At 37.5% G+C, this 24,821-nt stretch overlaps 1 protein-coding gene across 1 annotated transcript; it reads right to left on the reverse strand.

Moving 5' to 3' along the window:
- Positions 1–555: 555 nt before the first annotated feature.
- LOC110776792 (uncharacterized) lies at positions 556–1,761 on the reverse strand. The gene is made up of 2 exons (XM_021981358.2): positions 1,639–1,761; positions 556–1,152 (listed from the first exon to the last, which is right to left on the reverse strand). Exons 1-2 carry the CDS (start codon positions 1,759–1,761, stop codon positions 556–558), a joined length of 720 nt encoding a protein of 239 aa, XP_021837050.2.
- Between the last annotated feature and the right edge of the window lie 23,060 nt (positions 1,762–24,821).

Here is a 24,821-nt window from a genome sequence, read left to right on the forward strand (position 1 = left end):
CAAATTATGGTTATATTTATAAAAGAATTGAAAAGAAAATAAAAATAAAAGATAAGAGTAAAATAATATGTGTGGAGAAAAATAAATAAAAGATGAGAATAAAAATAAAATTTGTAACAGAAAAGAATATATCAACGATCCTCCTATTTTAGTGGAACTACTTAATTTAGGTATCTCGTATTATTGACTTAATAAATTAATATTTTAATTCTACATTTTTTTCGGTTGATCCTTAACAATGGTAAACTTCAGTTATGTTTACGCACATAAATTTATAAAGGTATATGGTAGTTATGCATTAATCTATTAAAGTAATACCTTGAGAGGAACTTCCTGCTTACTTATCTCAACTTGATCATCCCGAGTTCCAATCTCATTTTCTCGTGCTTCTCTCTGCTTATTTACTTTTCAAGTTCCTAGCACAAACTTTCATTAGTTGTTCGAAACAATTTATTATCAACGTAAATATGTACAACTAGTGAGTCATTTCCTTTTGATTTGAAGAATAAAGTTTTGTCATATCTGCTTCGTTTAAAATCATTTTTCAGAAGGAATTTATATAATATTTTCGTACCACGATCTAGTAGCTTGCCTTAAACCATAGAGAGCTTTCTCACGCTTATAGATGTGATTTGAAAATTCAGGATTTTCAGAACCGGGAGGTTGTTCCACATAGACATCCTTTTCTAAATATTCATTCAGCGAAACACATTTGACGTCCATTTGGTACAACTTAATTTCTGTAAAGGCTACAAAAACAATTAAAGTTCTTATAGTTTCTAATCTAGCAAAAGGAGCAAAAGTTTCTTCGAAATTAGTACCTTCCTGTTGATTGTAGCCTTTAACAACTAAACTTTCTCTGTTCCTGCCTATTGTTCCATGTTTATCAAGCTTGATCATGTACATCCATTTGAGTCCTATCCCCTTCTGGTTATTTGTCTTGATTATGGAGAGGAACGCATGGAAAGTACAGAAGTTCCTGAGTTGAGATCTTTTCTGAATTCCTCTTTCAGTGTCGTTGACGATCAGATCCATTGGAGGCGAACTCTGATGTTTCCATGGCTTAGGTTGAAATTTAGCCACAATAATATTTAAACTTTCCTCAGTTACTTTTGTTTCTTGAGTTCCTTGAGATCCTCGAGTTCTTTGTTCCTGTTGAATAAGAGGGTGATCCTCAGGAACAGGAACTTCTGGATCGGGAACTTTAAGATCTTGTTCCTCTTGAATAGGAACTCCTTAATTCACTTTGATCTCTTGAACTCCTGATTCAGTTGTCTCTTTATGTTGTCTAACTGGAGAAGTTTCCTCATTGTTATTTGTAAAGTGAATCGAACCATTTTCGAAATCCTTCTGTTCCTGAACTTGATTAATATTATTAGTTTCATCAAGCATAATATGTACATTTTTAACTCTTTTAAAAGAGTCTTTAACAGAGGTGTTCCTGTCAGGCAACTCAAAGAACCTACCTTGTATATAATATATAACATTATTTAGGTAGGTCATGTGTCTTTTACTGGGTTCCAATAGCTTATTACTTTGAGCCTTTATTACGGTAAGCTTTTTAAAATTGTCTAGAGTTTCTATCAATAATTCAACTAATTTATTTTTAGACAGAGATTGAAGAGTTGAGGAACTTACTTCACTTGATGGATCTTGGGTTGATCCATCGATCTTTGCCATAAGACAAAGGTTGGCTGTTTTTTCTTCTGGTTGATCCTCATCTTCCTCCGAGTCTGTAGCTTCTCCCCAAGTTGCGATCATTGCCTTCTTGAAGTTGGGTTTGGCAAAGGTAGTGTTGACCCTAATTTTGGTTGATGACAAATAACAAACTTCCTGATTATGTTTCTAATGTGTCTACAAGTAAAAGTTCCTGAGATGGCTGCTGATGTTCCTGAGGTGGAATGCGCAAAGCTAGGAACTACAAGCTGACACACATCACAGGAACAACAATGCACAGAAGGGTGAAGTTTCCATGTGATGAGTTCCTCTGTCCCTTTAGAGGAACTCACCTGTTCCAGAGTAGGAACCATTGCAGCTGTTGAGTTGTAGCTCCAGTAAAAGAGGAAAACACGAAGCTAGGTAGTTAAATACTCTTAGATTTTTGTGTAAAATAATAATAGCTATAAGGTACGTTATGGAACTAGGATACTTAATTAAATATTTATTAAGATTTTATCAAATTATTTAGCAGCAAGTTTTAAGGAAAATTACATAAATAAATTATCGTTTTATTTCCTTAAATAAAATCTAATTTTATCTTTTAAAAACAAAACAGTTTACTGCTCCTAAAAATTCTCTTAAAATCTGATTTTATTTTACTAAATATTTTCACAAATCTTTTAGTGGTTGACAAAGTCCAAAACTACGATTTTCTCTAAAGCAGTTTAAAGGGAAGTGGTATTCCCTTGATCCACAAGTTATGGATCGTGGAGACCAAGTAGTGTAGGAGTGTGGGCAGTTGAGATTTGAAGGGAACTAACCCTAAGGATCATCTCTATAAAAAGGGTCGCTTTTCTTCTGGTAAAAATACACAAATATTCTACAAGCTTTCTTATCTATATCAAACCCTTTCAAAAGAGTTTATAAAAATGATTTGTGTCCTAGCAAAATTCGAGTTCCTAAGTTCCATAAATATCTGAAAAGCTTTATTATTATCTAGAGTCTTAAAAACAAATTGTAATCTGAGTGAGAAAAGATTGAGTAATCTTGTAAAGGCTTTGAGTTAAAGTCGAGAAAGAGAGAAACAAAAGAGTGTGTAGTCAGAGCGATTACTGTGAGAAACTTGAGTTAGAGGGAACTCAAGTTGTTATATTATTGTAATTGAGGAATTATTTTAATATAAAAGAGTTTTGAGGTTTTCTCTTCTTGATTAGTGTCAAGAATTTTCCTCAAATTGAGTAACTTTTGTTTCCGTATTTTTCAGTTCCTTAAATTGCTTTAAAGTTTGCAAGAAACTCTCTCAAGTTCCAAATACAATTCACCCCCCCCCCCTCTTGTGCGTGTTCCTATAAGACTATCAATTGGTATCAGAGCCAGTACTCACTAAAAACACAGGAAACCCTGTTTGAGTCTAGTTCCTGATAGTATGAATACACAAGAGAAACTGGAAGAAGGTTACTCCACGCAAAGGCCACCCATGTTCAATGGCAAGTTCTACTCATACTGGAAGAACAGAATGGAGATATTCATCAAAGCGGAAAATTACCAAGTTTGGCGTGTGATTGAAGTTGGAGACTTTGAGGTAACAAAGACCAATGCAGAAAACGAGGTAGTTCCTAAACCTATGTCTGAATTCTCTAAAGAAGACTTTGATAAATATGAGATGAATGCTATGGCAGTTAAAATCTTGCATTATGGACTTGGACCCCATGAACACAATAGGGTCATGGGATGCAAGAACGCAAAACAGATTTGGGAATTACTACAAGTAACCCACGAAGGAACTAATGAAGTTAAGCGTTCCAAAATTGATCTATTAATGTCTGAATATGAGAGATTTGAAATGCTTCCAAAAGAAACAATTCAAGAGATGTTTACTCGATTTACTAACATAACAAATGAGTTAGTTTCTCTTGGTAGAACCATTCCCACTGATGAACAGGTAAGAAAAATACTAAGGAGTATGCCACAAGATGATAGTTGGAGAACAAAGGTCACAACACTGTTTGAGACTAAGGATTTTACAAAATTCAACATTGAACAACTTGTTGGTTCCTTGATGACACATGAACTGCACCTCGGAGCTGCTATTCCTAAGATCTCCAGAAACCGAGGACTTGCTCTAAAAGCTGAGGAACTCGATGAGTCTGAAACCAGATGAAGAAGAAGCTGCTATGCTGGTCAGAAGGATGAGAAAGCTCTACAGAAACTTCAAACCAGGCAACCAGAAAGGAAGAAACTTTGCAAGAAAAACTATCAGTTCCAAAACTGAGCAGGGTTGCTTCAAATGTGGAGAAACTGATCATCAAATTCGTGAGTGCCCTCAGTAGGAAAACGACAAAGGCAAAGGAAAAGGAAAGGAACAGGTCAAGGATCGCTACAATAAGTCCACCTTCAACAAGCCTAACTTTAAAAAGGCTATGATAGTTGCATGGGGCGAAGCAACTTATTCAGAAGATGATGAGGAACAACCAAATGAAGAAACTGCAAATCCCTGCCTTATGGCAAGAACAGAAGGAACTGAACAAGTTCCATCAGAAGAAGTAAGTTCCTCCACTCTTCAGTGTCTTTCAAAGTCAAAACTAATTGAACTGTTGCTAGAAACTCTAGATAATTACAAAAAGCTAAGTATGTTAAAAGCACAAAGTGACAGAGCCTTGGAACTCAGTAAAGACCACATAAATTATCTGAAAAATATTAGATCTGATGTTCAAGGCAGGTTCTTTGAATTTCTAGATAGAAATACCACCATAAATGAGTCATTCGAGAAAATTAGAAATGAAAACATCCTTTTACAAGTGCAACTCAGTCAATATAAGATGTTTAATCTAAGTTTAGATCCTACAAAATCCTTGGAAATTAATATGGGAGTTTTTAACATCGACTTAGAAAGATTAAACAAAGATCTTATCACCACAAAGGAACAGAAAGAGAAACTAGAGAGGGAACTAGCCATGGCTAGGGCACAGAGACAACCACCTAAAGTTCCTCCCAAATGGATTGAGAATGCTCAATCTAAGAGAACAGAAGGATTAGGTTTTAATTATAAAACTAGTCATAAGAAAAGGTATGTGGATCTTCCAAGTGTGAAAGTCTGTTTGTCATGTGGAAGTGGGAGTCATGTAAGTACTGAGTGTTCCAAGATGAAGGAACAGGATCAAAGAAACATAAATTATGTAAAGCAAAAATGGGTTAAGAAGTCAGATGTTGTAGTTGAAAAGGAACTCGAGGAAACCCGAGTTCCTGTAACTAACCTTTGATCTCTTTACAGGTTCTAGTGAAGGGGAACAGCTCGTGGTATCTCGACAGCGGGTGTTCCAAACACATGACAAGAGACAAATCTAAATTCCTCTCACTAGAAGCCTACAACGGAGGAACTGTGACCTTTGGAGACAACTTGAAAGGAGAAATTGTTGGAATTGGAAAGGTTGGAAGGTCTAGTTCCTATGCCATTGAAAATGTATTTTTAGTCGAGGGTTTAATGCACAATCTACTAAGTATTTCTCAATTTTGCGACAAAGGGAACTCTGTAAGTTTTACTTCTGAAAACTGTCAAATTATTAGCAATAACACTGGGAAGGTTATTTTGGAAGGAACTCGAAAAGGGAACACATATTCTGTGGATCTCAATACAGTTCCAAGGAACAACTTAACCTGTCTCAGTGGCATTGACGAAGACACTCTCATATGGCACAAGAGGTTTGGACATGCTAGTTTCTCATTAATCGACAAACTAAGATCAAAGGAACTGGTTCGAGGACTCCCCTCAATCAAGTTTCTAAATGATAAAGTCTGTGATGCATGTGCAAAGGGCAAGCATGTCCGAAGTTCCTTTAAGCCAAAGAAATTAGTAAGCACAACAAAACCATTGGAACTAATCCATATGGATTTGTGTGGTCCAATGAGAATTCAAAGCAGAAGTGGGAAGAAATATGTTTTAGTTATTGTTGATGATTATTCAAGATTTACTTGGGTCATATTTCTAACAAGCAAAGATGAAACCTTTGATGAATTTATTGCCTTTTCAAAGAAAATCCAGAAAACCACAGGTCATCAGTTGATTCACATCATATCTGATCATGGAACAGAATTTGAGAACTACAAATTCGACGAGTACTGCAAGGAACAAGGTATGGATCATAATTTCTCAGCACCTAGGACTCCACAACAAAATGGAGTTGTAGAAAGGAAAAACATAACCTTGGAAGACATGGCCAGAACCATGTTAATCGCAAGTTCCTTACCTAGGAACTTCTGGGCTGAGGCAGTCAACACAGCTTGCTACATTGTCAATAGAGTTATGATCCGAGCAATCTTAAACAAAACTCCCTATGAACTACTAAAAGGTATAAAACTGAACATCTCCTACTTTAGAGCTTTTGGTTGTAAATGCTTTGTCCACAATAATGGCAAAAGAAACTTAGGAAAGTTTGATGAAAGAAGTGATGAGGCAGTGTTCCTAGGTTATGCCTTAAATAGCAAACCCTACAGAGTATATAACAAAAGGTCAATGTGTGTAGAGGAAAGTGTACACATAATTTTTGATGAGTCTAACAAATTTGATGCAGCACAGGAACAAGAAAGTTTCGAAATTGGTTTGTCCCGTGTTTCAGATAATGATGAAGAGATCCACCCAACTAGACAAACAGCTAAAGGAACAGTCCAGCAGAACCAACAAGTTCCAATCCAAGAGGAACAACCAGAAGATCCAGTTCCAGAAGAACCAGAAATGACATCTGAACCCGAGGAACTCCATGGCATACAACAAGGAACTGAGGTCACAGAAGGAATAGAGAGAGTTGTTACAACACCAGTTGCACAGTTCCAACCCAAACCTTGGAAGCACCAGAGTTCCCATCCAATAGAACTCATTATGAGTGATATTAGAAAAGGAACTCAGACGAGATCTCAACTAAGGAACTTCTCTGCTACTCATGCGTTCCTCTCCATGATTGAACCAAGGAACCACAATGAGGCCTTGGAAGATGCTGACTGGATAATTGCCATGCAAGAAGAGCTAAATGAATTCAAAAGGAACAAGGTATGGCACATGGAACCCAAACCAAAACATCAAAAGTGATAGGACTGAAATGGGTGTTCCGGAACAAGAAAGATGAACATGCAACAATCATAAGGAACAAGGCAAGGTTAGTTGTTAAAGGTTATAATCAACAAGAAGGTATTGACTTTGAAGAAACTTTTGCTCCTGTTGCTAGACTAGAAGCCATTAGAATTTTAATTGCCTTTGCTGCATTTATGGCTTTTAAACTTTATCAAATGGATGTTAAGTGTGCCTTTTTAAATGGGTTCCTAGAAGAAGAAGTATATGTGGAACAACCTCTTGGCTTTGAAAATCTTGAATTTCCAAACCACATATACAAGTTAGACAAAGCACTCTATGGTCTAAAACAGGCCCCCAGGTCTTGGTATGAAAGACTTTCAAAGTTCCTTTTACAAAATGATTTTAAAAGAGGTAGAATAGATAAAACTTTGTTTCTAAAATCAAAAGGAACTGACTTATTAGTTGTTCAAATTTATGTAGATGATATATTATTTGGGGCAACTAATGAAAATCTGTGCAAGGAATTTGCAAACCTAATGAGTAGTGAATTTGAAATGAGCATGATGGGGGAAATCAACTTTTTCCTTGGTCTACAAATCAAACAAACAGAGGAAGGAATCATGATCCACCAGGAAAAATATGTGAAGGAACTCCTAAAGAAATATGACCTGGATTCTGCTAAGGTGAATCACACTCCCATGGGAACAACCACCAGATTAGACACACATCCTAATGGGAAAAGTGTAAATCAAACGAAGTATAGAGGTATGATTGGATCACTACTATATTTAACTGCTAGTAGACCTGACATTTCATTCAGTGTAGGACTATTTGCAAGATTCCAATCCAATCCAAAGGAGTCTCACTTAACTGCTGTAAAAAGAATACTTAGATATCTCAAAGGAACTGATGACCTATGCGTATTCTATCCAAGAAGTGGATCATTCGAGCTAAAAGGATATGCTGATGCTGATTATGCAGGTGACCTAGTAAATAGAAAAAGCACATCAGATATGGTACAGTTCCTAGGTCCATGCATGGTTTCTTGGGGTTCCAAGAAACAAAATACTGTTGCTCTATCCACAGCTGAAGCTGAGTATGTAGCTGTTGCAGCTTGTTGCTCACAAATTCTAGGGATAAAACAACAGTTAAGAGATTTTGGTATTATCTATGATTGTGTTCCTATCTATTGTGATAACACTAGTGCTATTTTCATTTCAAAAGATCCGGTTCATCATTCCCGGGTCAAACACATTCACATTAGACACCATTTCCTTAAAGATAATGTTGAGAAAGGTTTGATTAAATTTGATTTTTGCCAAACTGACCACCAAATTGCTGACATTTTGACCAAGCCCTTAAACAGGGAAAAACATGAGAAAATGAGGATGGAACTCGGGATGATCAAAATAAGATAACTGCAAAAGTGAAGTTCCTCTGAAGACAAAGACAACAACAATGGTGCATGATACTGATTATTTCAAACACAATTTTCGTGTGCAAACACAGTTGAAGCTTACCATCGTAAAAGATCGACTCACTCAACATTTAAGCCAGGTAAGCACCTCCCTAATAAGTCAGTAAATATTGGATAATTAATCAAGCAATTTTTATTAATAATTTTTAAAAAACAAAAATAAAAAGTTGTTACGTTTTTTTAATATTTTTCAAAAACAAATGTCTATCCTATTTTTCCGTTCCAAAATAAATCAGTAATATAAGATAAACTCTTCACCTTCTATCCATCCCCCTTTCTCAATTCCTTCAACTCCCACTCGGTTTGCCCCCCTTAAACTCATAAATTTCCTACACCTATAAAACACCTACAACCATGAGTGCCTCAAATCAAACCATCAAACTTCCCCAACTCAAAAGAAAACGAAACCCTAACTCTCCGATTCCGATGGAAACCTCACCCGCTCAATCACCAATCAAATCACCACCACCACTCCAAATTCAACCACCCCCTGTACTCGCCCTCACCTACGGCGAGTGGACCGACCAACCAATGGAAACCCAAAGTCCCACTCCTACACCTTGCCGTCGATCTTCTTCCAGAACCAAAAGACAAAAAATCGACAAGACCGAGGAACCGGAAGCTGAAACTCAGGGGGAAACAGAGAAGTTAGAGGAACTGGCTAAGGGTCTCACTGGTGGGTTTGCGATCAACTATGTGTGGTGCAAATCGGAAAACTTGGAAGAGCTCGTCGGAATACTTGACCACCAACAATGGGTAAGACTATTTGACACACATGCAAGACTTCCAATCTATCCCTTAGCTGTCATTGAATTCTGTGAAAAATTTGAGTGTAAAGAAGGGGTAGTTTCGAGTGTAGTCAATGGAACTCCAATTTCTTTTGATGCAAATTATTTGCCAAATCTGTTTGGTGTGCCCAACGAGGGTTTTGAGGAGTATGTAAAAAGAAAAACAACATCACAATAAATGAGGTTGATAGTAATCAAATTGTGGCCAATATAGGGGAAAATCTCAAAGAATCATCCATCACTAACCACAATCTTCTTTCACCACTACACAAACTACTTTTCAACTTTGTGTGGAGGGGGGTAGTTCCTAGGACTCAAAAACGAGATGATGTCACTTTCTATGATGCATGTCTAATTTATTGTCTCGAATTTGATATCCCAATTAATTTTCCGGCCATCATGATCAAACACCTAGCCCACTGCATTCCCGGAAAATTCAAAATTGGGTACGGTTCCTTACTCACTGCCATATTTAACAACTTCGCAGTTGACCTGAGTTCCTATGAATCCCAACCCCTAACCCCTTCTCAAATTATTCAAGAAAAATTCCTAAAAAATCTGAAGTTGGTTGTGGTGGATAAGGTGTTAAGTTTCCCTGGTAAAAAGGAGGTAGAATCTGAAGTTCCTATTGTGGAAGAAACTGTGTCATTAAAGGCTAAGAGTGTTCCTAAGAGGGGTCATAGGAAAAGTATGAGAATTGCCACCAGACCTCGCAAAGTTCCTGCTCCTCCTGTTTATATGGATATTACTTGTGAAGAAGAAGAGGAGGAAGAGGACACAGGAACTAAGCCAGTTCCACAGGAAAAACAGGAACTGACAAAGGCTCTTAGGACCAAATCACCAGTTCCTAAGAAACCTGCGTCTGTTCCCTTGACTAAAGGAACTGGAACAATTCCTGTTCCTCAAGCTGTTTCTGCTAAGGCTCCAGGTTCTCTGGGTGGTTTTGCTGGTTTCTCTGGTTCCTCTGGGTTTGGAACACCACCTGTTTCTGCTGAAAAATTTCAGGAACTCCAGGGTACGTTGACTCGCTTAATGGCACTGCAGGAAGGATCAAACCTTCGAGTTCAACAGATGCAGACACAATTGAATGCCTTGGTCAATGCTGTTCAATCACTCCAAACCAATCTGCAACAATATACTGATCAAGCCAACAACACTCGCACTGAAATTCTGCAGAAAATCAACAACCTTGAATCTTTTGAGGAAGTTGTGGTGGAAGAAACAGCAGCCTCAGATTCTCCTACCAAAGCCTAACCAACCCAATCCTTCCTATCTCATTTATTACTGTCTTGTTTCTGGAACAATTTTTTTTGGGTTATGTATAACTAAACAATGGGAATCTTCCCTTTTTGGTTTAAATATTTTCAAACTTGCGTGGTTTAAAAATCTAAATATTGTTGGTTTATATGGTTGTTGCTTCTAGGATTACTATGTTGTGTAAGCAGTTACAATACTTTGAGGCTAGCTTGACATGCCAAACGTTGATCGTAGGGCACTGTGCTTGGAATATATGTATTTGCATTGTTGTTTTTGTTAATGTCAACAGGGGAAAATCACTTGAGCAAACTTCTTAAGGCGATCAAACTTGGTTTGAGACTCAGATTCCTTGTGTTCCAACCACTTTAAGGGTAACAATTTTTTTTTTATTGTTAATTTTATTTTCAGTCTAACCTTCACCAAATCTATGTATGTGTTTTAATTTCTTATGGTAAAAAGTTTGCGAATGTTGTCATCACCAAAAAGGGGGAATATTATTGACCCTAATTTTGGTTGATGACAAATAACAAACTTCCTGATTATGTTTCTGTTGTGTGTACAAGTATAAGTTCATGAGATGGCTGCTGATGTTCCTGAGGTGGAATGCGCAAAGCTAGGAACTACAAGCTGACACACATCAGAGGAACAACAATGCACAGAAGGGTGAAGTTTCCATGTGATGAGTTCCTCTGTCCCTTTAGAGGAACTCACCTGTTCCAGAGTAGGAACCATTGCAGCTGCTGAGTTGTAGCTCCAGTAAAAGAGAAAACACGAAGCTAGGTAGTTAAATACTCTTAGATTTTTGTGTAAAATAATAATAGCTATAAGATACGTTATGGAACTAGGATACTTAATTAAATATTTATTAAGATTTTATCAAATTATTTAGGAGAAAGTTTTAAGGAAAATTACATAAATAAATTGTCGTTTTATTTCCTTAAATAAAATCTAATTTTATCTTTTAAAAACAAAACAGTTTTACTGCTCCTAATACTTCTCTTAAAATCTGATTTTATTTTACTAAATATTTTCACAAATCTTTTAGTGGTTGACAAAGTCCAAAACCACGATTTTCTCTAAAGCAGTTTAAAGGGAAGTGGTCTTCCCTTGATCCACAAGTTATGGATCGTGGAGACCAAGTAGTGTAGGAGTGTGGGCAGTTGAGATTTGAAGGGAACTAACCCTAAGGATCATCTCTATAAAAAGGGTCGCTTTTCTTCATGTAAAAATACACAAATATTCTACAAGCTTTCTTATCTATCAAACGCTTTCAAAAGAGTTTATAAAAACGATTTGTGTCCTAGCAAAATTCGAGTTCCTAAGTTCCATAATATCTGAAAAGCTTTATTATTATCTAGAGTCTTAAAAACAAATTGTAATCTGAGTGAGAAAAGATTGAGTAATCTTGTAAAGGCTTTGAGTTAAAGTCGAGAAAGAGAGAAACAAAAGAGAGTGTAGTCAGAGCGATTACTGTGAGAAAGTTGAGTTAGAGAGGAACTCAAGTTGTTATATTATTGTAATTGAGGAATTATTTTAATATAAAAGAGTTTTGAGGTTTTCTCTTCTTGATTAGTGTCAAGAAGTTTCCTCAAATTGAGTAACTTTTGTTTCCGTATTTTTCAGTTCCTTAAATTGCTTTAAAGTTTGCAAGAAACTCTCTCAAGTTCCAAATACAATTCACCCCCCCCCTTCTTGTGCGTGTTCCTATAAGACTATCAGGTAGACTTGTTGAATCTTTCCTTGGGTTGATCCTTTCCCTTGCCTTTTCCTTTCTCATTTTCCCACTGAGGGAAGTCTTTGATTTGATGGTCAGGATCACCACACTTGAAACATCCTTGGTTAGATTTGGAACCACTTGGTTTTCTCATTGAGTTCCTTCCTCTTAGATTTCCAGGTTTAGAGTTCCTGTAAAATATTTTCATTCTTCTAATCGAGTTTTGAGTCCTCCTGTTCCTCAGCCTTGAGAGCAAGGCCTCGGTTTTTAGAAACAACTTCTCCTAGATGTAATTCATGAGTCATCAAGGATCCGGCCAATTATTCAATGTTGAATTTGGTGAAGTCCTTCGTTTCAAACAATGCAGTGACCTCGGTTCTCCATCTATCATCCTGTGGCATGCTCCTCGAGATCTTCCCAACCTGTTCATCTGAGGGAATAATTCTTCCAAGAGAAACTAGCTCATTAGTGCTGTTAGTGAAACGAGTAAACATTTCTTGGATTGTTTCTCTTGGTTGCATTTCGAAACGTTCATATTTGGATATTAATAAATCAGATTTAGAACGTTTAACTTCGTTAGTTCTTTCACGAGTTATTTGGAGGAGATCCCAAATTTGCTTTGCGCTCTTACACCCCATAACTCTGTTATGTTCGTGAAGTCCAAGGCCGCAATGCAAGATTTTTACAGCCATTGCATTGATTTCATATTTTTCAAAATCTTCCATAGCAAATTCAGACATAGGTTTAGGAACTACCTCATTTTGAGCATTTTTAGTTATTACCTCGAAATCGCCGACTTCTATGACTCGCCAGACTTGATAATTCTCTGCCTTGATAAAGATCTCCATCCCGTTCTTCCAGTAGGTGTAGAATTTTCCATTGAACATTGGAGGTCTTTCAGTGGAATAACCTTCCTCGAGTTTCTCATGAGTGTGTCATACTTTCCAGGAACTTTTTCTCAACAGGGTTTCTTGTATTTTTGTGAGATCCTGCTCTGACACCAACTGGTAGTTCAGTAGGAACACTTGACAAGAGGAGGGGGGGTGAATTGTTTCTTGGGAACTTGGGTAAGTTTCTTGCGGAATTTAAACAATAAAGAAAATGTGATCAATAAGCGAAGAAAGATATGTAACTGAGGAACCTTCTTGACACTAATCAAGAAGAACCTCACAACTCTTTTGTATTGATGTAATACCTCTATTACAAATACGCCCTTTAGCTCGAGTTCCTCTCGAACACGAGTTCCCCACAGCACTCCCCGTTGATTACTGTGCTCCTCTTTCTCACTCTTTCTCTCTCTGACTTCACTCTAAGTCACTCAAGGATCACTCAACCCTTAAACCCAAAATAAAATTTGATAGCAAACTCTAGTACGTAATAAAGCTTATAGCAATAAGGAACTCAAGGAACACTCTTTTTGTAAACTGATTCTCTTAAAACGTTTAAGTTCTCTTAGGATATATTTTGCAAAGATCAGTTGTGTATTTGAAAAAGCAAACTCTTTTCCTTTTATAGAGGAGTTTTACCTAATGTTGGATACCCATGTTTCCCTCAACCACCCACTAACTGTTACTGCTAAGTAACATGGGCATAGTTGGAGAGAAACAGGGGAGACCAATTCCAAACACTACTTGCACGTTTAAATGAAAATACTGGGGAGAGTTTTAAGGATCATGGGTAAATCTTTTGTTTGGAAAACAATGAAAATATAAATTAGAATCCTATGTTTATATTTATTAAATTCATTTTATTTATTAACAAAGATTTTCTTATTAAAACTCTTTTATAATTACAGTTAATATTTTCAATTAAAAACGTACCAAAATACTTATGTTCCTTTCGTTCCAAACTACGTATAAACAATATTAAATACTTACATAAATCCTAAACATAATCTCTTATGTTATAGTCTTCATGTTTGCACCTTTAGGAAGCTTCACTCGAAGTCTTCACAATTTGTTCCTTCTCTGGAACATCGAGGATCCACATAATATATGAGGATGTCGCCTCAGGAACTCGCCTAAGGATCTCGCCTTTGTAAACTTGCTAAATGATTAATTCTTCAACGTAGTGTCTGACATGGATCAAATGACTTGCATATTTTCCACTTTGCTTAGTTTATCCAACTCAGGATCTCCCTAACATAGCATTATCCTTCAAAGGATCTTGAAACCTAATTTGCAACATAACTTAATCAATAGTCGGGAGTTTGCTTTGTCATCATCAAAACATTAGGGTCAACACCATTATAGAGGCCGAGATCTTGAATTTCACAAACTTTTTGTCGAGGTTAATTCTCGGGGTGGTAAGGTGTTACAACTATTAGGTTATGAGAAATATAAAACATATATTTCATGCGGAAAAACCATAAATCCAGGAATCCAAATTAATTGCCACATAGTCAATTAGCATAATTTAGGATACATACATATGTAGCGTGCCTTCCCTAGCTGCTCCCGAACCGAACAAGAACAAGTTTAGGACTCCAAGTGTAGTCCCTCCGTAGATAGTCCACATCACGTTCGGATCCGCCTTAGATTCAATTAACTAGAATTTAGCCTAAGGTTTTTATTTTATTCGTACTTAATTATTTGGCAAATTATTAAGCTTAGTTTAATCTTAAAACTATATGAATACTTGAGAATCTGATGTATAAGTTGTGATTATTCATCACCTATTTATAGGGTGGGATTATCGGAACTAGAAACCTTCTAGGATTCAATTTATCTAATTCAATTAGAATTAGACTTAAATTAAACCTTTGTTTTTAGTGTTTAGTTAAACGACTAAGTCTAGTTGTTTTAGGAAAATAATCTAACCGGACAAATCCTAAGCAACTAAGGATTCGAAGCTTGCACGAACACAACACACACACACGCACCAGCAGCCCACAAAAGGCGTTGTGCGCGCGCGGGTTGGCTCGGCTCAGCAACGCTGGTACGCGGCCCACGATGGGCCCGCCAGCCTGCTGCCTCGCCTTGGCTGGGCCTGGCCTTGCCTTGTGCTTGGTTGGGCCTGCCTTGTTGGGGTGGGTTGCTGCTCCCTTACTTGCCTTTGTGAGGGCTTCGCTAGGGGCGAGCCTAGCTTCGTGTTGGGTCTTGCGTCTAGCAAGCTCGTCCGATGTTTATTTCGTATGTCGCGCTTCCGATTTATTTTCCGATTCCGGAATTCATTCCTGGTTCGAACAATATTTAATATTTCCGATTCTGGAATTAATTTCCGTTTCGAACAAATATTTTCTATTTCCGATTTCGAAATTTATTTCCGATTGCGATAATATTTCCGATTCCGGCAATATTTCCGTTTCCGGCAATATTTCCGATTCCGGCAATATTTCCATTTCCGATAATATTTTCCGATACGTACCATGTTTCCGTTTCCGGTAACATCTACGACTTGGATAATATTTATATTTCCGATACGATCCATATTTCTGTTTCCGGCAATATCATCGTTTCCGGAGTATTCATAATTTGCCTTATGACAATTTCAGCTCCCACTGGAACCGAGATCAGTCGATTCCGAATATCCATAAATGGAGTATTTAATTCACTTAAATACTTGATCCGTTCACGTACTATTTGTGTGACCCTACGGGTTCAGTCAAGAGTAAGATGTGGATTAATATTATTAATTCCACTTGAACTGAAGCGGCCTCTAACTAGGCATAAAGTTCACTTGATCTCACTGAATTATTAACTTGTATAATTAATTAATACTGAACCGCATTTATTAGACTTAGCATTGAATGCATACTTGGACCAAGGGCATTATTTACTTCAGTCTCCCACTTGTCCTTAGGGACAAGTATGCATTTCCTAATTCCTTTGTCGCTTGATGCTTGGTCATGAACATAAGGTAAGAGTTGTCATCCTTATTATGTCCTGAGGTATTTCTTGGTTTTAGAGTTCAACTGATCAAATAAACAGATAATCATAACCTATGATTCATCTGAGCACGGCCATGCATTTTACAGTTTCTAGCTCTCCGATTGGCCTTGTACAACTTTCAGCATCTCATCCCGATATATGGGAGGACAATCCCAATCTTGCGATCTTGAGATTAGACTTCGTTTGATAGGTGATTAACCGAGCGTTGCCCTTATAGCCTCCTTTTACGGTGCAACGGTAAACAACGTCAAAGTAACCAGTTCTCAAACAAGTAATCTCAAATCACTCAGGTATTGAGGATTAGTGTCTAATAACTTTAATGAAATTTGCTTATGACAGATTTTCATCTCTTACAGTAAAGTTTTATAGGTCTGTCCGATAATAGTCTTCCCAAAGTAAGTATCTATGCAAATGATTACGACATTGCCATGTCCACATAGTTCAAGAAACATAACTACTAGTTATCTTGCATTCTAGTCGTCTAATGTTTTCTATGCGTCCATCTTTATAGAAAACGCCGACCAGGGACCATTTTCAACTTTTGACATTCAAGTTCACTTCATAGACATTTCTTAGTCACAGGACTGGTCCTGACAGTCTATCTTGAATATATCGTGAAATTGAAGGGACTCATCATTTAATAAACCACAAATTAAGTGGAAAAATGAATTCTATTCATTAATGTGAATGGTTAACCAATAATAATTTACAAAGTATTAAGCTCTAAAACTTTAAAACATTAAATGAGGACATCAAAGCCATTCTCCAACATGCTTGATTCCCATAGATGCAGTGTGCGAGTTGTGCTTCGCTTGCGGCAGAGGTTTAGTTAATGGATCTGACATGTTGTCGATCGTCAGTTCCAATCTTGCTTATCTCGACTTCTTTTCTTTCAACGAATTCCCGTAGATGGTGAAATCTACGAAGTACATGCTTGACTCTTTGGTGGTGTCTAAGCTCCTTTGCCTGTGTAATAGCTCCGTTATTATCACAATATAGAGCTATTGGTCCTTTAATGGAGGGGACTACACCAAGTTCACCTATGAACTTCCTTAGCCAAATAGTTTCCTTTGCTGCTTCATGTGCAGCAATGTACTCCGCTTCAGTTGTAGAATCCGCAATGGTGCTTTTCTTAGCACTTTTCCAGCTTACTGCTCCTCCGTTGAGGCTGAAGATAACCCCAGACTGTGCCTCTTCTGGGTCTGACTGGTATCCGCTCGTAGCACTGAGTGCATACGTAACATCCGGGCGTGTACATATCATAGCATACATTATTGAACCAATCAATGATGCATATGGAATCCCACTCATTCGTCTACGCTCATCCAGTGTTTTTGGGCACTGAGTCTTTCTTAGAGTCATTCCATGAGACATGGGTAGGTAGCCTCGCTTGGAGTCTGCCATATTGAACCTTTCAAGCACCTTGTTGATATAAGTGGTTTGACTGAGTCCAATCTGAAGGAAATAATGCCCTTGGTCCAAGTATGCATTCAATGTTAAGTCTAATAAATGCGGTTCAGTATTAATTAACAAGTTCATAATTCAGTGAGATCAAGTGAGTTGAATGCCTAGCTAGAGGCCGGTTTAGTTCAAGTGTAATTAATGATATTAATCCACAGCTTACTCTTGACTGAACCCGTAGGGTCACACAAATAGTACGTAAACGGATAAAGTATTTAATGGCATTAAATACTCTATCTATGGATATTCGGAATCGACGGATCTTGGTTTCAGTGGGAGCTGAGATCATCACAAGCAAGAAATGAATACTCCGGAAACGATGATATTGCCGGAAACGGAAATATGGATCATATCGGAATTATAAATATTATCCAAGTCGTAGATGTTACCGGAAACGGAAACATGGTACGTATAGGAAAATATTATCGGAAATAGAAATATTGCCGAAAACGGAAATATTGCCGGAAACGGAAATATTGTCAGAATCGGAAATATTATCAGAATCGAAAAATAATTCCGGAAACGGAAATATTAAATATTTGTTCGAAACGGAAATTAATTCCGGATTTGGTGTATGATTAAACTCCTATTCCTATTAGGATTATTTAAATTAATTAGAGTCCTTGTAGGATTCTAAGTTTAATTAAATCGTATCCTACTAGGATTCCAATTCCCTTTCCAAACCTCTATAAATAAGGGCCTAGGGTCATAATTTATAAACACGATTGAAGTATTCAAAAAGATAAGTTTTGAAAGAAAATTCAGCCACACTCTTGCACAATAATAGCCGAAAATTCCTAAGCACCTTAAGGGCGATTCTAGTTGGTCAATCTTGAGGCGGATTCGGACGTACTGTGGACTATCTACGGAGGGACGAAATTTGGAGTCCTAAAGACTTGTTCTCGTTCAATTCGGGCGCAGCTAGGGAGGGCACGCTACAAAGTGTATGCATCTATACTATGCTAAATGATTATGTGTAAATAATATGCTTTCCTGGCTTTATGGTTTTTCCGCATGATTTATGTATTGTCATATGTATCATAACCTGCCAGTGGTATCACGAGCCTCTTATTATTTTCATAATCTAAATTGCATAAACATGGTTAAATATTACAAATTTGCAAGAATTAAAAGGGGTGATTAATTTTCGTAATTGTTAATTAATTGCAAATTGCGTTTATTTAATTATATTTACGCAGTTTTTCGGCAGTTTCTTCTTTACTCATCCAAATCGAGTGATTTTTTTGTCAATTCCTCATGTAAAATAGTTTTTTCGGCCGAACCCAGAATTCTTCGTTACTCATCCAAATAGTTTTTTCGGCCGAACGCAGAATTCTTAAATTCGAAGCCTAACTATGACTTTTCGGAGGTTTTAGTTTTTCGAACGTAAAATTTCGTAAATTTAAGATGTTAAATTAAATATTTGCGATTCTTGTTGATAAATCTTGAATTTTTGATTGACCTACTGTATATGTTTAACAAGTTTGAATGCCTAGCCTTGTTAATTATGCAATCTAATTTGTAATTATGATTAATTTGTTGAAAATTGGAATAATTTAGAATTAATTTGATTTTCATAATTAGTTAATAATTTAATTAGATATCTATGATTAAAAACCACAATAAAAATTGTAAATTTGTGTTAAATTTTAAATTTTTATGACCTAGACTTGAATCCATGTTAATCGGAAATCAATTAATTAATAAATTTTCGAATTTTCGCCCTAAAATTATGAAATTAATATGATTTATTAATTTGTCATTAATTTTGAAAATAAAATTTTTAAATTTTATGCGATTCGCTCATATAACTTGCACCCACAAAGCAATGGACGCTACGTGTTACCCTTAAGGGGTGTTGTATAGTGCGGGCATGCGACGACGAGAAAAGGAGCTCGTCGCCCATGCGGTACGAATGCAATGAGCAAGGCTATGGTGCACGAGCACAAGGCAGCAGCCCTGCCTTGTGTCGTGTGCTGTGTGCGACGAGCGAGTGGGCAAGGGCGAGAGCAAGGCTGCGACAGTCGCGTGTGGGCAGCAGGCGAGCTGCGCCACGACGTAACTGCCGCGCGCAAAGTGCGAAGCCTCGCGCGCAGCGAGCGCAAGCTCGCGTGAGACAAGCTCTACGCCCAGCGATGGTGAGCAGCGAGCGTGTTGCGACGAGTGCTGGCGCGCGCCTTGCGATAGTGAGCAGCAACAGATGCGACGCAGCACATAGGCTGCGCGCACATGGCCAGCGATTGCTGCGTGCGTGTGGCCTATGGCTGTGCGTTGCGTGGTGATGGTGCGTGCCTTGAGTTACGATTAGATCGTTTTAAAATTTTAATTTGAAATTTTAAGTTTACGTAATTTTAATTAATTTTAAAATTAATAATTTAAATTATTTTCTTGGATTTTAATTTTGAATATTATAATTATAATAAATTTCATTTATTCTAATTATTTTACTAAAATTAAAATCATGAATTAATTTAGATACCACTGAAAATAAATTAAATATGTGGATTCAATTATAAATTTATATGAGCTTGAAATTTGAATTAAATTTGTACTTTTCCGTTTAGACTAGAAATACATTTTTATGTTTAAAATTAGTAAAGCATATGAATTTATTGGTTTAAGTGGGAGCCCTTTTAATCATAAACTCTTGATTAGGTCTACAAATCCTTAAGGATAAAACAACTTGATTAGAATTAATAAGGACTGAATAATTTGTAGATTATTGGTGCCCTTGATTAATTGATGCAAATGTTTATGTGATGCATAACGTGTTTTTCTAACCAGCTATGTGGGTCATTCATGATAATGAATGGGTGAATGGTATATATTGTATATGTACTGTTTTGCAGGTTATGAAGTGACTAGTATGGCCCAAATAGGATAGAAAATATGGTCCGCGTACCATTAATTTGAATGTAATTGGTCTAAAGTACCAAAATTGTTTTTCAATTCAAATATGGTCTGCGTACCATCAAATAGTTGTAATTAGTTTAATTATAGCTTATCCTATTTGAAGAAAATGGTGCCTCCCACGGAGATTTTCGAGACGGACTTTAAAGTTGAAGCTTCAAGATGAAGTCGGGCCATACTAGATCACATTTATCTTATGCATGCTTTAAGTTATTTATTGCTTTAAATATGTCTTAAATATGTATGAGATTGTGTCTTGATTATGTTGCATGATTAACGATTTTAGTTCAATTAAAATCTAACCAACATAGTAAGAGCCTTAAGTTCCAAACTTAAAAAAATTGAGTTAAAAGGTGCCATGCCAAAATATACACTTGCTTGGATATCCTTTACATCAATCTAGTAATAGTTTTCGCTCAGCGAGGTGTTACTTATTGGTCCTAAAGGGGCAAGGTAACCAAATAATTGTGAGTACATGTTAGTTTTGGTGAAACTCAACGATATAAGTAAGGAGTCCTTTTATGTCGTGGAAAAATCGATAGGTTTACCTAATAAGTTCTTGGACAGGCATATCAACCAAGAATAGTTTCTAGACTATTAGCAAAAGGTTTTTTCTTACCTAAGATGTTTTAGGATTAAGTCGACAAACTATGCTTAATTCTTCAATGGATTTTAGGATCTTGGAATCATTTTATTCACACCTGCCGGAACACATAACTTGAATAAAATGCTTAATGAACATTGAATTATGCATGTATGCTAGAATTTAAGTTTATTAAGAGAAACTGTGAATGGTTATTTATTTGTTTATTCTTTACAATTGTAGTTTTAATTATGGCAAACAACAATTCATTCAACATTCGATCAATTCTCGAAAAGGAGAAGTTGAGCGGGAAAAACTTGCAAATAGTTCTTATGCAGGAAGAAAAGGAGTATGTCCTGGAAGAGGCGATGCCCGAAGCCGCAGGCGACGGGGTCACTCAGGCAGCCCTCAATCGTTGGATTGATGCCAACAGGGATGTGAAATGTCTAATGCTCGCCACCATGAGTGCAGATCTACAGAAAACGTTCATCAACTCAGATGCTTTCACGATCATCATTGAGTTAAAGAACATGTTCCAAGATCTGGCTCGAGTCGAAAGATTCGAGACTCATAGGCAAATTCTTGAGACCAAGCTTAAGAAAGGCGAGCCCGTAAGTCCACATGTTCTCAAAATGATTGGACTCATTGAGAATATGAGTCGGCTGGATCAGAAATTCTCTCAGGAAATGGCTGTAGACACCATCCTCCATTCTCTTCATAACGGGTATGATCAGTTCAAACTGAACTACAGTATGAATAGTCTGGACAAAACGCTCACTGAGCTTCACGGTATCCTGAAGACCGCCGAAAAGACAAAAGTGATAAGAAAGATGTGCTTATGGTGCGTGGGGGCAAGTTCAAGAAATCTGGAAAGAAGAGGAATTCTAAGAAAGGTGGCAACAAGGCCAGCCCTACTAAGCAAACTGGCGCCAAGTCTGAAAAGAGGAAGTTCAGTCAACCCACTTCTGAATCCGAATGCTTCTACTGCAAGAAGAAGGGGCATTGGAAGAGAGATTGCTTGAAGCTAAAGGAAATAATGCCCTTGGTCCAAGTATGCATTCAATGTTAAGTCTAATAAATGCGGTTCGGTATTAATTAACAAGTTAATAATTTAGTGAGATCAAGTGAGCTGAATGCCTAGCTAGAGGCCGCTTCAGTTCAACTGGAATTAATGATATTAATCCACAGCTTACTCTTGACTGAACTCGTAGGGTCACACAAATAGTACGTAAACGGATCAAGTATTTAATGGCATTAAATACTCTATCTATGGATATTCGGAATCGACGGATCTTGGTTTCAGTGGGAGCTGAGATCGTCACAAGCAAGAAATGAATACTCCTGAATCGATGATATTGCCGGAAACGGAAATATGGATCATATCGGAAAAATAAATATTATCCAAGTCGTAGATGTGGCCGGAAACGGAAACATGGTACGTATCGGAAAATATTATCGGAAATGGAAATATTGCCGGAAACGGAAATATTGTCAGAATCGGAAATATTATCGGAATCGGAAAATAGTTCCGGAAACGGAAATATTAAATATTTGTTCGAAACGGAAATTAATTCCGGAATCGGAAATATTAAATATTGTTCGTATCGGAAATGAATTCCGGAACCGGGAATTTAATCGGAAGCGTATCGTACGAATAAGCATCGGACGAGGCCTGCCGGACGAAGGCCCAGCACGAAGCCAGGCCATCGCCCAGCAAGCGAGGACGCGGCCCAACACCCAGCCCAAGGCAGCGCCAGGCCCACCGCAAGGCAGGCCCAGCGCGCCAAGGCAAGGATGCCCAGCGTGGGCTGCGTGGGCCGAGCGCACGCGTGCGGGCGCCCTCGTGGCTCCGTGCGTGTGTGTTTGTGTCCATGCACAATTCCTAAATCTATTAGGATTTGGTGTATGATTAAACTCCTATTCCTATTAGGATTATTTAAATTAATTAGAGTCCTTGTAGGATTCTAAGTTTAATTAAATCGTATCCTACTAGGATTCCAATTCCCTTTCCAAACCTCTATAAATAAGGGCCTAGGGTCATAATTTATAAACACGATTGAAGTATTCAAAAGGGTAAGTTTTGAAAGAAAATTCAGCCACACTCTTGCACAATAATAGCCGAAAATTCCTAAGCACCTTAAGGGCGATTCTAGTTGGTCAATCTTGAGGCGGATCCGGACGTACTGTGGACTATCTACGGAGGGACGACATTTGGAGTCCTAAAGACTTGTTCTTGTTCGGTTCGGGCGCAGCTAGGGAGGGCACGCTACAAAGTGTGTGCATCTATACTATGCTAAATGATTATGTGTAAATAATATGCTTTCCTGGCTTTATGGTTTTTCCGCATGATTTATGTATTGTCATATGTATCATAACCTAACACAATCATCTTTTTAGATCTATCTCTGTAAATCTTGATGCTCAGTATGTATTGTGCTTCTCCTAGATCCTTCATCGAAAAACATTTCCCAAGCCAAATCTTGACAGAGTTCAACATAGGAATGTCATTTCTGATAAGTAATATGTCGTCGACATATAATACTAGAAAAGCAACTTTGCTCCCACTGACCTTCCTGTATACACACGATTCGTCTGCGTTCTTGACAAAGCCAAAGTCCCTGACTGCTTCATCAAAACGTATATTCCAGCTCCTTGATGCTTGCTTTGACCCATAAATGGATTTCTTAAGCTTATATAAGTTTTTAGCATTCTTTGGATCCTCAAAACCCTCAGGATGTGTCATAAACACAGTTTCTATTAAAAAGCCGTTTAAGAAAGCGGTTTTAACATCCATCTGCCATATTTCGTAATCGTAATATGCAGCGATTGCTAACATTATTCGAATAGACTTTAGCATTGCAACTGGTGAAAAGGTTTCATCTTAATCCACACCGTGGACTTGCCTGTAACCTTTTGCAACCAATCTAGCTTTGAAAACTTCTAGTTTCCCATCCTTGTCCTTTTTCAGTTTGAAAACCCATTTGCTTCCTATGGCTTGGTAGCCATCTGGCAAATCGACCAAATCCCAAACTTTGTTTTTTGACATGGAGTCTAATTCAGATTGCATGGCTTTTTGCCATTGCTTGGAGCTAGGGCTCGTCATAGCTTGTTTGTAAGTCGCAGGTTCATCACCTTCAAGTAATAGTACTTCATGGCTCTCGTTTCTCAAAATACCTAAGTACCTTTCCGGTTGAGACCTGTATCTTTGCGATCTACGCGGGGTTACATTTCTAGATGGTCCTTGATTCTCACCAGATTCTTCTAAAGATCTCTGATTTCCAACCTGAATGTGATCTTGAGCATTCTCTAGTTTTTGTTGTTCGACTCGAATTTCTTCAAAGTCTACTTTTCTCCCACTTGTCATTTTGGAAATGTGATCTCTTTCCAAAAAGATACCATCTCGAGCAACAAACACCTTGTTCTCAGATGTATTGTAGAAGTAATACCCCATTGTTTCCTTTGGATAGCCCACAAGGAGACATTTGTCAGATTTTGGTTGACGTTTGTATGAAATTAATCGTTTAACGTATAGTTCACAACCCCAAATCTTAAGAAAAGACACATTTGGAGGCTTTCCAAACCAAAACTCATGTGGAGTCTTTTCGACAGCTTTAGACGGAGCTCTATTTATAGTGAGTGCAGCTGTGTTTAGTGCATGTCCCCAAAAATCTATTGGAAGTTCGGCCTGACCCATCATTGATCTAACCATGTCTAGCAAGGTTCTATTCCTCCGTTCTGACACACCGTTCCATTGAGGTGTTCCGGGAGGAATCAATTCTGATAGAATTCCACATTCTTTCAGATGGTCTTCAAATTCATATATAGCTCAGAATATTCACCACCTCTATCAGACCGTAGTGCCTTAATATTCTTCCTTAACTAATTCTCTACTTCACTCTGAAATTCCTTGAATTTGTCAAAGGATTCAAACTTATGCTTCATTAGGTAGACATAACCATATGTACTGAAGTCATCAGTGAAAGTGATAAAGTAGCTGAAACCACCTCTAGCATTTGTACT

The sequence above is a fragment of the Spinacia oleracea genome, chromosome 1 (assembly GCF_020520425.1).
Source record: "Spinacia oleracea cultivar Varoflay chromosome 1, BTI_SOV_V1, whole genome shotgun sequence".
NCBI classification, from domain to species: Eukaryota; Viridiplantae; Streptophyta; class Magnoliopsida; order Caryophyllales; family Amaranthaceae; genus Spinacia; species Spinacia oleracea.

Coding starts and splice junctions, on each gene's coding strand:
- LOC110776792 (XM_021981358.2), bottom strand. CDS start 1,761: ATGATCGCAACTTGGGGAGAAGCTACAGACTCGGAGGAAGATGAGGAT. Junction 1,153..1,638: donor CCCAAGATCCATCAAGTGAA/GTAAGTTCCTCA, acceptor CTTATTCAACAG/GAACAAAGAACTCGAGGATC.